We start from the raw sequence: 14,562 nt of genomic DNA on the forward strand, positions 1-14,562 counted from the left end.
TGCTTTGCTCTGAGTTGCACTAGCTTGTAACTGCGTGTAAGCGGGGCCTCCTGACAGTGGGAAGAATGCATGCTTGACCTTGAAGTACTAGACACTGCTTGATACTGTAACCAAATGGTTGCAGGTGCTGGAGAAGGGCTAATGGTGCACCGTAGTTTGCAGGTGTGATTGGAATCATCACTGTGTGTGTGTGTGTGTCATTTGACTTATGTATACTAAGGGAACTGGTGCCTACCGCGGCAGTTCTGACACAGATTCGTCTATGCTTGAAACATCTTCATCTCTCAATAAACAAATCACTGCCAAGAGAGTGTTGTTGGGAGTGAGTTCTGTTCAAGACCTGACATTGGGAGGTGCAAGGCGAAGTTCCTGTTTTTGCTCTCCTCTTGGAAGGGGCCGTGAGGGGAATAGCCCATTGGCACCAGGGGTTGAGGGGCTGCTCAGGGGGTTATTGTCCTCCTGCTGCTAACTAGCCAACAGACCCAGGTTGTCTCCGTAAAACCTTGAGGGGCTCTCCCAGCTTCTTCAGCAATGCTTGCCAGATATCTTGGATCATCTGGGGGTAGGCTTTGATTCTAGAGCAATGCACAATGCTTCAGAGAGAATACAGCTCCCAGACACAAATCCTGACCTTTCTTTATTATTTCTGAACTGCCCCAGGTACTGCTGCTGCTCCCCCCCCATTTTTATTTTTCTACTCTTACCTAGCTATATCTCTTTTCCTCTATATTTCCCTAACAACAACCACCCTGTGATGTAGTCAGCTCCACTGTACTAAACTGCCCCCTTGAGCCCCCCCTAACAAATCTGAATACAGGGCTGAAGATGCTCAACATTTAGTATCCTTACAACAGACCTACAACAACATGTTGCAAGTCTTTGAATCACTTTGTGCTCAAGTTTAAATTTTTTAAAAAGTTAAAAAATAGTAGAGGAGTTCACCCAGAAGTTGTTTACTTCCTATAAGAATTTATTGGAACAATGCAACCCTGATAATTTCTTAGATAAGAAGAAAATAAAAGGAGAAGCAGGCACAGTATTGGCATCTCAACAAATAAATAGTTTATGTGACAGGCATTCTACAAAAAATGGCACAAGCTTAAGCATCAACAAAAATTGAGGTATTTGAAGTAATAAATATTTAAATCTGTAAAAAAATATAATATTTTTCATTGTTACTGATTTGCCAAAAAATAGCTTTTTGCAAAGCAGTTAACACTGTTTTCCATCTAAGTCAGTTTAGAGATAACAGTATTTCAAACATGGTAGTTTTCCTGTTGTGAAAATACATAGGTTTACTTTCTTGTCTTCAGTATCAGATATTCTTCGATATAGTTAATGAAGATGTCAAATTCTCCCATAGCTTTGTAGATGCCTTTTTCTTGGAGCTAAGGAAGGAGAGGAAGGAAAATTATTTCCATTAGAATACAAGGAGACCTTGGTGGATTAGACCAACAGTCCATTAATCCAATGTCCTTTTCCCCATAGCGGCCAACCAGATGGCTCGTACCGTGGACAAAACTTTCCTTGGTAATCAAAGATGTACTGCCTTTGAAGATGGAAGTTCCTTTTAGTCATCATGAGTCAAAGCTATTAATGAAGGTATCCTCCTTGAACTTGCCAAATCCCATTTTAAAGTTGCTATACCATCACTACATCTCGGGGTAGTAAATTTCACAAGTACTTCCTTTGCCTGGCCTGAATCTATTGCCCCTTAACATCATTGGGCATCCCTGAGTTCTAGTACAATGGGTGAATGAAATAATTTTTTTCAGTGGCATGCATAATTGTGGCTGCGGTCACACGGAACAGAAGCCACACAAGTGAGACGGAAAATAGGCGGAGTTTCCAGGCGCGATCTCACCAGCACATCTGGGAAGCGTAGCACTCCCGTGGCTCAACCGAGGCTTCCAGCCGAAACTGCGTGGCAAAAAACTAGTACCTCGGAGGTACTAGTTTCCAGAAACTGCGGGGCAAGGGCGGGCGTCTGATCGCGTTTCCGGTGGCATCCGGCGCCCGCCCATGTCCCCTTGCAAATAAGGTGTTTTTTTTGTCCAAGTCTCTGTGGATGCGCACACGCACCCAACGGAGCATGCGCATTTGTCGTGTACACACACAAAACAAACAGTTTGCCGCGGCGCGCGCTTCTTCGTTGCGCGCCGGCTTGTCCTGTGATCAGCACCTCTCCCTTGCCATGGAACATCCATGGTACCTCCACAGAACCTCCACGGGAGGTCTGATCGCGTAACAGCGCAGTAGTTTGCCCCAGGGCAAACAGCCACGCTTCTCCCCCGCAGTTTCCTGCCCGTGTGACCGGGGCCTGTATAAGGAATCTGCTCTAAGCTCTTGACTATTTGGGTCTTGGTTGAGTTGGAAGAAAGCCTTTTTTTGCAGCGGTATTAACTCACTTCTCCAGCAACAATGTAGGGCCTAGTCTTCCTTCCTCCCCAATCATTATTCTACTCTGACTTACAGGAAGGGCTGATGGCTGACCCTTGTGGGGGGATCTCCCACCCTCACAGATGTGGGAAATGTAATAAACTCTTATGAATATGCTGATTTGTATCTTTGGATTGTCACCATGCAGAAGTAACACTGCAGTTCTTGACCACTGGTCTGAAACCTCAGTGCAGAGGGAACATTGTCTCTGTGGTGTGAAGTGCTTCACAGTGGCCTGGAAGTACATTTTTTCTTGGTGACCCCTCTCACATGCCCTTCATAAGTGATAACTATTTAAAATTCTGCAAGTGATTGAAATCCATGGAAGGGTCCAATGCGAGAGAGGCTTTGCTTGCTCTTTTGGTAGTAACAGGAAAGATATGTGAGTTTACTCTAGATCAAGTCCCATCTTCACACATTACCCACAAAGCATGGAAAGAGGAAACATGTCACCCACTTGTTCAGTGTTGGCAAAAGACAGTAGCAAAGTTCTCAAGTTTAACAGGATAATGAGAAATGTTTGGTGATGTGATGGAGGAGCTTACCTTTTCATAAGTTTCTTTGATGTTTTTTATAGTTTTGCTCTTCTTTTCACATATTAAGAATCTGTGCTGCAAAGAGGAAGCATAAGGATATAGTGCCATTATACCATTACATCACTAATGTACACTAACGTACCAGCAAGGAAGATCCACATTTGGAACCATCTTCCAGGAATTCAAGTGAGACAGATACTCTGCATTTTGCTACTCTGACTGGACACATCTTTTGATGTCAGTGCCAATGGAGATGAGCATCAGAATCCATTACGTTTGCCCAACTAGATCAAAACTCACATACATGAATTTTGAATGCTCCAGGGATCAGTGTTTTCCTGTTTCAATTTATGCACAAAAGATTGTTTCTTGAGAGTGCTATAAGGAAACTGCTCCTTTAACTACTTCTCCAATTCCATGGTTCCTCCTTTTTTTGTTTTTACAATCATGTTATTTTTTGAATTCATTTCCTCCTTTTTATACAATAAATTCCTTTCCTATGGAATCCAATACCTTTGGCCTACCAGTTTGGGTGGAGGAACAGAAAATAAACTTGCAATACCATTTCATTTGTTTGAATTACCTTAGGACCTCAGAGCTGCCTTGCTGACCCTGAGGAAGTGGTTCAGTTCATTGTTATAGTCAAACCAATCTTTGAAGTAAATAATGTGCTTCTACTCCTCCTTCCCCTTTGTGAGCTGCTTTACTTTCTGTTGATTGTTTACCTTAAACTATAATTTTATATGATGTCTGAATTGACAAACTATGGTTTGCACTGGCCTCCAAATTGGAGCTGAAAACTCACTTCAAACATTTGGATCTGAAATCACAGCAAATTATGGCTTAGAACCAAACTAAATGTTCTACACACTGAAGACAAGAATGTGGAAGAAAACTCCCACTGCAATCCATACCACTTTGCTCCCCACTATTCCATACCCTGATGACTCTTGAGGTAGGACTTTTGGGAGTCATGACAGGGGTTCTGAAAAGTCGTAACAGGTTCTGAAAAGTCACTCTAAGTACTGTTGTGCTTGCTCTCTGGTTTGCACTAAACAGGAAAATGAAGAAGGCAAAGCCGTGTATGAATGTAGAAGTCCCAGTTCTCCAATCACAGTTTCGGGGATCATGTGAACTGAGTCTCTGTTCTATTACGGAGGGGGTTGCATAAAGTTAAATTGAATACCAATAAATTTCAAGCTACAGGATTTTACTTTACCAGGTAAAGCATAAAAATGGCAATGTAATTTAAACAAGGCAGCAGAAACCTGAGGATGTCAATGACTGGTCTAAAGGGAAAAATCAGAAAATAAACTACTGTCTTATAGTACAGACAAAAAAGGAATGAACTTGCAAATGGCAACTTTTTAGCTTGAACAAATGGGGAGTCATTTTAAACAACACCAAGGGTCTGTATTTCAGGAGAAGAACAGCAGCATTGCCTAGACTGAGAGGAAAATAAATTACATGCACAAATGAAACAGAACAGACCAAAGGCTGAGATTTAGATAAGTTAAACTAGACAAAGCTAAGATATCCAACCAGAAGTAGCAAACAATATGCGGAGATATTAGAAAGACAAGAGAAAGATGCACCAGAAGAAAGAAAGAAGAGTGGCAGATCACTGGCACAGAAGTGATAATGAATGTTAAAGAATAAATGGTCCATAGAGGAAGAAGATGGCTTAGTCTAGCCAGATCTCACCAGATCTCAGAAGTTAAGCAGGGCTGGCCCTGATTAGTATTTGGATAAACATAAGAACATAAGAAGAGTCCTGCTGGATCAGACCAGTGGTCCATATAGTCCAGCATCCTGTCTAACACAGTGGGCAGCCAGTTCCTCTGGAGGTTCAACAACAGGGCATAGAGGCCAAGGCCTTCCCCTGATGTTGCTTCCTGGAACTGGGATTCTGAGTGCTTCTGAATGTGGATGGGAAACAACCAAGGAGGTCCAAGACAGCTATACTGGGGCAGGCAATGGCAAACCATCTCTGAACATTTCTTGCCTTGAAAACCTTACAGGGTCACCATAAGATGGCTGCAACTTGTTGGCACTTTTCACCACTACTAGAGGAAGAAGATAAGACAATGGAAGATGAAACCCGCTTTCAATATATACCTTCTTACTAAATGATGAAAGGAGAAGTACCATTAATCAATACAGAAGAAATTAAAATGAAACCAAGAAAGTATGTGTCTACCGAAACCCAGAGGCAGTATGAAAGAAGTAGAGTAATCAAAAGTATCAAAAGCTAAAGATAAAAGAAGAACAAGAACCTGACCACATGATTTAGCAATTTAGCGATTCAGTGGAGCTAAAAGAATGAAAATGAAATTGAAAGGGGCCTGAGCTGGCAAAAAGAAAACTGAAACACTGACTTTTGAAGTAAACATTAAGAAACATTAAGATGCTGGCAAGTGCATCAAGGGGACATTTCTTCAACACAGGAGAGGCAGTAGCAGCTTTAAATAATACAGCTATACTCGAGAAAGGAATGGAGAGGTTCAGATATAGTAGCTTGCTTCCTTCCTTCCATGTTCTGACTATGCAGCAATTTTCTTAAAAGAGAGACAGTATGAGTTCAGCATGAGCGCATGAAACCAAGAGATATTTTAGCTATTGTTCCACAGTCAATGTATTTCTGCAAAGCTTCATCTCTGGCAGAGTTCCAGGTTCTAACTAGTAACACGATATCTCATTGTCCTAGAGGAGACCTCAGCAAGAAGAATTTCCGGCTGCTTTGCTAAGCACAATGGTTTACTCTGTGGCCTTGCATGCTAGTTCTAGAGTCATTCTGTGACCAGATGACACAATGAAAACACTACAGCAAAGAAATGTTGGTATCTGGGGCTGAAACTTTGTCAACTAGAATTCAGTATTCAACAGAGAACTACTAGGTAAGGGTCCTGTGAACTTTATAAAGGGAGATCTACTTTAAAGGGTGATTATGTAAATTGTGATAGGCTCTGTGATAAAAGAGTGGCTCTGGCTGCAGTCACACACACTAAATAATCCATTTTCAATCCACTTTATGTGCACTTTCCCACTGGACTTTACTGTGTGAACTGGCAAATGCAGTTGGAAAATGCATTGAAAGTGGATTATTTAGTGTGTGTGACCGCGAGTTAAACATTCTGTTTTTCCTCTCAGTATACCTGTCTCCAACTTACTTTTCTGTCTTTCTACTTATAGTGAGTCTATCACATTGCCTTTAGGCAATCTTATACCTGAAGCAGGCATGCTATTGTACCTTCTAAATTATGCCCTGGGCTGTGAGTATTCTGCATTTCTTCGTAGAAATTGCTAGTGGTTGCAGAGTTCAGGACACACAGGTATCTCAGATTCATTTAAAGAATTTTATCTAGATGTTATAAAGATCAAATTGAAAGTGTTTAGAGAATGCCCTGTGAAATTTCAGAAGCTAGTTGGATTTCTAGTACCCACAAATTTCAATATTCTTCATAGCTTGGCTGCATTTGCAGTGAAGGTATCTCCACCACTGCCTGTCAAAATCTTATGAATGTCTGCAGTCATACCGTTGTACATGAGATACCACTGTATCTCTGATTTACAAACTGAAAATGGAAAACATTGAATGGGCTACAGTCAAAGGCACAGAAAGGGGAAACAGTGTCAAACTAGTGCCTTCTGTGAAATCCAGAACAGTAATCACACCACTTCATCTTGTTCTCCCTGTTCCAAGTAGAATCTGGAGTTTCAAGGGCTGTCCTTTTTGCAGAACAGCAATCTCATATAGGAAGCCTACTATTTGATTTTAGGAAATTAGGTCTGTTGGATGCCATATTTTACTACTCTAGGGCAATTGTACTTTTTAGTTTCCACTGTGCACTTAACAGATACAGGATGTTGTAATACTGCAGAATCTTTTACAAGCCACCAGGGCAGGTGGGTCAGTACATAGGTAGCTGAGGAGAGGAAATACAAGTACTTACACAGCGTTTGAGTGTCTGTCTCAGATGCAGAAGCTTGTTTCCTATACAGTTCACGTGTTCCTTGATGCTTTTGCTCGCATTGCTTGCTTTTAACAAAACATCTTCCAGGTAAAACTGGATCATTTCTGCCACTGACTGGCAGCCCAAGTACTCCTATGAGACAACAGTTGTAATGGTCAGAGGCCATGAAGGAGAAATTTCCTTGGGTGTTCCATATTAATCCATATGTTATGCACATGCACATTCTGTTCATTCTGATGTCTGTACTGTTTAATAAATCAGAAAGCATATGATGTGAAAAATTTTGCTTGAAGTGTCACAGCCTAACAATGTTGGAAGCTATATCTGTCTATCTGACCTCCACTTCCTGTCCAGTAGACAGCATGAAATACACCCAACCCCATGAAACCCCAGTGCTTCAGAAAAACGACTTTCCTAGATAAAGCCATGTTCATTACACAAAAGCATCATGCATTCTGCTTCTCTAAATCATGCTTCTAATGTATTATACAGTAATGCTGACTTCTGGGCAGAATGCAAAAGAAGGTGAGATCAGCTGTAAACTGGACACCATGGAGAAATCTGTTTAGGTCCAGGTGTTCAGTGTAGACTTTCAGAGATTCTCCTATAAAATGAAAATAAAATAATGCCTTCTAGTTGACCCAGGGTCATGAAAACATTCACCTACCCTGACAGACCCATACCAGAAAGAAAGATCCTTCTGTCTTACACTTGATGTGCATAAAGAATGACACCAGAGGTCAGTTTTGCCTGGATACACCATTCTGCCAACCCAGCAGCCTTGTGTTTAAGACAACATTACCTTGAATTCTTGCAATAAGTCTTCATTTAACAGCATGATGTCTAGTTCATCATCTCTGGATTGCTGTAAAAATAGACAGTTTTATTCATCCAGGCAAGCATAAGTGCTTGGTAAAGAGTGCAAATGGATATTGTGCACTGACTTCTACTGCTAGCACTTGAATTTGAGCATTGAGTCCCATAGATCAGGAGAAAAGTGGGATACAAATTTTTTAAACAATTTTAAATAAAACTTATCTGAAGGAACTGTCTCATTGCATCCTCCTGCTGATAGCAAATGTTCAAAATTCAGTGAATGTTCACAGTCTTAGACTAATGTTAAACATGTTCAAAAACTAAGAAACACGCCAGTGAATGCTGACAGTCATAGTGAGAAAACATATCTATTTTCAGGCATTCTCAAAACGCTTTGATGACTTTCAGCCTTTACACATTACTGTAAACTTTCTCCAAATTTATTGTAACATAAATAAATATTATTTTAATTTTCTCAAAAATGTTTTGTTGTCTAATAATTTTTCTTTTTAACTATAAATGTAGAAAGCAAACACAATAGGCTTCTCTTTTGGTGTTAATTGGAAGTGGGATGAACTCACAACCATTTGCACAATTTCACCTGAGCACTGCTTAAAACTAAATTTCCCCTGCTCCCTTTTCTTTCACTGTGGCTTATGCAGGAAATCTCCCCGTGTCCCCAAGACTCCTGCTTGTAACTATAAGCAGATAATGTGGCCCTCTGCCCTTGGGAACTCTGTGCAAAATCAGAGTCTTTCTTTCTTTTTTTTATGCTTCCCAACCTTTGGATGCAAAAAAAGCAGCTAGAAGAAGATATCATCATACTCACAAAATAATCTTTAATCTCATTGAATGCAACTCTCAGGTCTCTGAGTTTTAGAGGCAGGACGTCTGCAAACTGCTTACAGTTGCCCTCGTTGAGCTGGCAATGTGCCTTGTTGAGCACCAGGGACAGCAGAGTGACCGCTATGAGAGATTTCATGTCTTCACAGAGTTCCCTTGTGGTCCAGATGTGAATGCCATCACCTTGATTGGTCCCTAATTTATATTCAGTTTCCTCCCCCTTCACTTCCTCAGGATATTGGATTAATCATTTAAACCCAAAAGGTCACTGGGTTTTTCCATCAATGACTAGAGGTTTTTGTGAATTGACTCCCTAAAAAGAGCTTCGATTTCCCCCCCATTTTTTCATAATTTGCTTCAAAATGGGAAAATTATATTTATGCTACGTAGGTATAAAGTAAACAAAAAAATTGCTTTGACATTATAATGGTATCATCTCTCTCTCTTTTAAAAAAAAAATCTTATAAGGGGAGGATGGGTCTCCATTATTCAGATATCAGTAAACCCAGTTTCATTTTCCTAGCCAAGCCCCCAGCTGTAGTAGGCAAATCAATTTCAGATTTTTTATTTGCTGTCCGAAGAATGTAAACCCCCCAATTAAATATCCATGCAAATAAATATTTATCAAGAAAAAATCCCCTACAAGGAAAATAAATGTACACTAAATTAAATATGTCATGGCTAATTTTTAACCTGTCTGGGTATTTGTTTATTCAAAAAAATTATATACCATCTTTCTAGAGACTTCTTGAGGTGGTTTACAACTACAACCATAAAACAAAGCTATTAAAGCACAACCATTTAAAGTTTAAAACAAAGCAAACTTTAGCAGCAGAAGAATATAGTTCTCACAAAGTGCCATGGAACTTTTGTCCTTCTCTCTGCTCTGAGCCTATGGAAGGGGTGGTATAGAAATTAAAATACTCTTATGACTATCCACTTCTTTGTGCAGTGAGAAGTTCCAGGGCTAAATGCTTACCTGAGAAGGTTCCCTTTGAAGGAGAGAGCATTCAAGTTCTATGGTGTTTTCCTAGTCTTTCCTTTATTTCCATATACTCAGGTTGAACACAGGTGGAGGCAAAAAGTTACTTCTTTAGGACAGCAGATCTTCAACCACACATCAGATCTCTGGAGAAAGAGATCCTGCCCCCCAAAGTTATTCAGTCAACTCAAAGCAGGGTATGTCTGTCTCTCACTCTGTTCTTCTATAATCCAAAGTGTTTCTTCACATGCACAGGCATCTTCTCCCTCCTTTCAGCTGGGAGAGTGGTCTCCTCCTCCAAACTTTGATTGGTGTTTGGACCAAGCTCAGTCCTGGTGGGATGTCAGACCGAATGGTTAAGAAATGTCGCCATTCCTTTCATCTTGTTCCCTTGAAGCACAGTAGTTGAAGCGAAGATCATAACCAGATTCCAAGCAGACAACATCAGTCCTCTGACAAAAAGACCTCGTCTCCAACTATGATGACCCCCCCTTTCTTTTCTCTCCCTCAGAGGCAAGATTTTCCCTCCATTTTTCTTTCCCTTTATTGACTGAACCACCCTAATAATGTGTTTTCTTCTTTGCTGAAGAACTCTCGCTGTCGCATCCTGTCACAGTATGATATTTTGGCTGTCGACTCAGCCCAGGAAACTGAGGGAAGGGTTGGGAGCCCCTTTAACTTAAACAACTTAAATGGCACTAGAGGCATTTTGAAAATCAAAAATAATTTTATTTAACATAGAGGGGAAAGGTCATCAGGTGAAATCAGGGGTTGAAATTTCAGAGGTAAAACCAGTACATTCACAGACTTTAGTTCTTATGTTTCAGGCTAATGAGAATTTCTTAAGCTTTTCACAGTGACTTAAATCTTTATGTTCAGAGGCTTGTGTTCCAGTGTTTTCCCCAAACATTTCAGTACACTTTCTTTGAGTATTCTCTGACTCTTTTGGTTTCCAGAAGGCTGGTGCACTCCTTCAGTACCCAAACCCCATCTTTTGAAACACCAGTACTCGTCTTGAGTTTTTACCTGACTCTTAAGGTTTCTACAGTCAGTTTCTAATCACACCAGACCAGACCAGGGATCTCTGCACTTTTCAGAGCTAATTCCCTGTTTGACTGGGTAGGGAATTTTTTTTCTCTTTCAAGAAGATCCCCTTTCCTTGACCTGTATGGGAGTCTTTGTCTAACTACCCACTGGTCTTTGACAACTTTATCCCAGTTCTCCTGTCTGTGTTAAACTGCTCTCAGTCAGAGCTGAATTCTGAAACCATTAGTACTTGACTTTTCTCAGCTAGGGCTGAAATCAGACTGAATTCTCTTTAACATTTGGTTCAGAAACCTTTCTCTGCTTAGTTGATGCTAACCAATCAGATCTCTTGGAACAGCCTGTCACTCAAGGCTCTCTGGCTTCACAGTCATTTATCTTTTTACACAGCACTTCTAAGCTTGTAAAATGCAGTCCGTCACACCCATCTATTTCTAAATGGTTTTACAGCTTAACAGGAAATCAGAAGCACACAAAATGATTAATTGCTAAAGATTCACACATTATCAAGAACATTTCCCCCTTCACCATACACATTTCCCTTTGATTTAGAACTATTCCCATTTGCAATTCTCATTCCTATCATCAATTAGCTATGCAAACAAACTATATTTACTTATTGATTTAAAGTGTCCCATTCTCAAAGTACCTCACTAAATTCCATGAAAATAATTATTCCAGCTTCTTTCTTGCTGTTCACTTTGGTTTCTTTGACCAGTCTTCATGCTTCTCCCTTGATAGACATAATCCAGAAGAATATATGCTGGTTAACTTTAGGAATTCAATCCTCATTTACATGTGCTTTCACTACCACCTGACTTTTCCAGTTTGTGCTACTCAATAGATTCAAGCAATCAGTGTTTTTCCTTCCATCCCAAATAAAAACACAGAGAACAGGACATAACAAAAATCTTAACAGTATAATAATCCTGCCTTATTTTATTCCATCTTGTTCCATCTCACGCCACCTACGTTGGTGTATTGGCAGGATACTGCCCACTCATTTTGCCTGGTTGCTCAGACACTGCAGGCTGAAATTCAAATTTTCATCTTGGAATTGTACAATTTGTTGGTTATCATTGAGGAATTTTATTATTGAATCAAGTTTTATAAATTGACTGTTTTATTCAATGTTGTAACTGCCCTGAGCCCTGTATCCCAGGGGAGGGCAGGATATAAATCAAATCAAACAGAAAAATAAAATATTTCCCCTTCTCCCAAAGATCTCCAAAACTCCTTGCTGTAGGGATGTTATCTAAGCACTTAACTCCAAATGCACTCCACTGCCAGAGTCCTTGATGAGCTCTGTTTTCCTCTGTTCTGGCTCTAAGTAGGATTCGAGCAAATCCTGTAGCTAACAAAAGGAGGTCAAGGTGTTGGAATATGCAAGGTCTATCATGCTAGATAAAGAAGATAAGAACATCCTGCAGGGGGCAGCAGAGGGGACAACTAGCTCGTATAGTGAAATTAGGGACTTCCTACTATTTTCTAACAGTCTCCTGTCTCCTGATTGGCTCAGCCAGGGATGTGTCCCGCTTCTGCTGAGTTACACAGCTAGCTAGTTACACAGACTTCTCTTTCTCTCTCCTCTTTCTTACAAAGTTTATTCTCTTCTTAATAAACTGACTTTATTCTTTAAACAGTTTGTGTTCCACTTTACTGCGGTATCTACACTCTGCCAACATAAGGAACATTTCTATGAGTGCAAATTGTGAAGAGAGTCTCTTTTTTCTTCTTCTTACTGCTTCTGAACTGGTTCCCACACCCTTCCAATTCTAACTTTGGTCCAAACTTTAGATTTGCTACAAATCTTTATATGATGGTTTATTCTTCAGAACTAGCAGGGCTGATCCACTCAAACCAATTCATAAAATTCTGTCTATCATTCTGTAACGGAACAGCAGTATATCAACGCCATGGAATGCCTGGAGTATTTTGCTATAGTGCTATAGTGCTATAGCGCTATAGCACTATAAAGCGAACGTTAAAAAAAAAAAGCCGGAGATCGCCCACGTGAGCGAAAAACAGCGGGGAAAAAGCGGTGCAGTCTGAAATGGCAAACCGCTTCAGATCCAGCTCTTTACCGGAAGGGGAAAGCCATGTTTGAAATGGCAGCCGTATACCGGTTTACTCCATGACGGATCAAAAACGGCTTCAAAACAGGTTAAAAAGGGTAATGTGAAATTCCTCAATTACATCGGTCTCTTTTGCTGTCATGACCTACTGAATAGTTTTCCACTGGGAAGTTCTGTCTCTGAGGTCTCCTATGAGGTTTGTCAGATGTAGGGGCCCAATCCCACCAGCTTCCTGGAGTACATATGGAGTAAAGAAGCCCAAAAAGGATTTTTCCTCACTCATAATCTATATATCTAATAGCGAAGGTGCCCCCTGCGTGCGGATACTTATTTCCACACATCGGGGGCACCTGGGGGGGAGGGAGATGTTTGTGCACACTTGGGGCAGTCCCCAGGTGTGCACAAAAATCTAAAAACCCAGAAAAAATATCGGGGGGATACTTAAATCCCCCCAAAAGTGACAGAGCGTCACGGGGGACCCGGTGGGATGGGGGGAACTTACCTCCTCCTCCTGCTTCCTCCTCTGCCTCATAAGTGTGGAGGTCCCTTCCCCCTTGCGAGTATCGTGGGTCCCGCCCCTTGTTCCAGTCTAATCTCCTTCTGTCCCAAACTCTCCAGCATATTCTTTTCCATAGGGTACACATGGGATTCTCCTCTTCCATGGTTGCAGGTTCATCTTCCTCCAAGGCACTCACTTCAAGGACTTCAAACATGTGCTGCTCTATCTTTATCTTCAATTTCTTTTTTTCTTCATCTTTGATGCTCATGGCTATCACTACATTTTAATCCACAACACTGTTGACAGCTGCCAGGATGGACAAAGTTTCCTCTAGTCCAAGCCCATCAACTGTCTACTCTCTTCTTCAGTCATCTGCAACTAGATGTTCTACAACTGTATCTTAACTCCTATAGTGACTGAACAAGGCTCTCATGTTTTCTGCAAAACCTCCACTGGCTGCTGGTAGGATGGTGCTTCAGGACTATTTGTTGTTTTGGGAAGGTTTTAAGATCTTCTTTCAACATCGCTATGTTATTTGCTCTCAGTCTCCATTCTGGCTCCATTATGCCAGTCCACACTTTCTTCCCAAGGAAGCAGAATCCCACTGTTGAAACCAGTATTACCATATTTCTCTGAGCAGTGAGAAGAGGGTGCTGTAGTCCTATGCTGTTTTTGTAATATTTGCTTTACTTACAAACTAGGATCAAAGTCCATTGTAGAAACAATACAATGAGCTCTAGAAAGATGTGACATATTTCCCCCCCGCCCCCTGCTTTCTACCCGCTCCCCAGACAACGGAATGCCCCGGCACTAGCTCCCTGCCCGGCCATGTCCAGTAGCCTCTGGGCTGCCTCCACCACCCTCTGCCCCAGCGGTGCACCGGGCCCTGTCCGGTTGCAGGCCAGCCGGCCACCTGCAGTCGGCCTGGGTCGACAACGACCAGTGCAGCGGTGGCAGGATCAACCTCAGCCTGATAACCCTCTGCCTGCTGGAGCGTCTGGGCTGTCCATCACCTTTAAGAACATAAGAACATAAGAGACGCCAATGTTGGATCAGGCCAAAGGCCCATCCAGTCCAACACTCTGTGTCACACAGTGGCCAGAAATACCAGTGCCATCAGGAGGTCCAGCAGTGGGGCCAGGACATTAGAAGCCCTCCCACTGTTGACCTCCCCCCCAAGCACCAAAAAGACAGAGCATCACTTGCCCCAGAGCCCCTAGCTATACCTTGTGGCTAATAGCCACTGATAGACCTCTGCTCCATATGCTTATCTAATTCCCTTTTGAAGCCGTCCATGCTTGTAGCACCCACCACTTCCTGTGGCAGTGAATTCCATGTGTTAATCACTATTTGG

At 41.5% G+C, this 14,562-nt stretch overlaps 1 protein-coding gene across 1 annotated transcript; it reads right to left on the minus strand.

Moving 5' to 3' along the window:
- Nucleotides 1-1,295: 1,295 nt before the first annotated feature.
- Nucleotides 1,296-8,747, minus strand: IL10 (interleukin 10). Its single transcript, XM_015427775.1, has 5 exons — nucleotides 8,595-8,747; nucleotides 7,752-7,814; nucleotides 6,929-7,081; nucleotides 2,985-3,050; nucleotides 1,296-1,388 (listed from the first exon to the last, which is right to left on the minus strand). The coding sequence occupies exons 1-5, from the start codon at nucleotides 8,745-8,747 to the stop codon at nucleotides 1,296-1,298; spliced, it is 528 nt and encodes a 175-aa protein (XP_015283261.1).
- Between the last annotated feature and the right edge of the window lie 5,815 nt (nucleotides 8,748-14,562).

The sequence above is a fragment of the Gekko japonicus genome, unplaced genomic scaffold (assembly GCF_001447785.1).
Source record: "Gekko japonicus isolate JY-2015 unplaced genomic scaffold, Gekko_japonicus_V1.1 scaffold413, whole genome shotgun sequence".
Taxonomy (NCBI): Eukaryota; Metazoa; Chordata; class Lepidosauria; order Squamata; family Gekkonidae; genus Gekko; species Gekko japonicus.

Coding starts and splice junctions, on each gene's coding strand:
- IL10 (XM_015427775.1), bottom strand. CDS start 8,747: ATGAAATCTCTCATAGCGGTCACTCTGCTGTCCCTGGTGCTCAACAAG. Junction 7,815..8,594: donor ATGAGATTAAAGATTATTTT/GTGAGTATGATG, acceptor CTATTTTTACAG/CAATCCAGAGATGATGAACT. Junction 1,389..2,984: donor TCAAAGAAACTTATGAAAAG/GTAAGCTCCTCC, acceptor CTCCTTCCTTAG/CTCCAAGAAAAAGGCATCTA.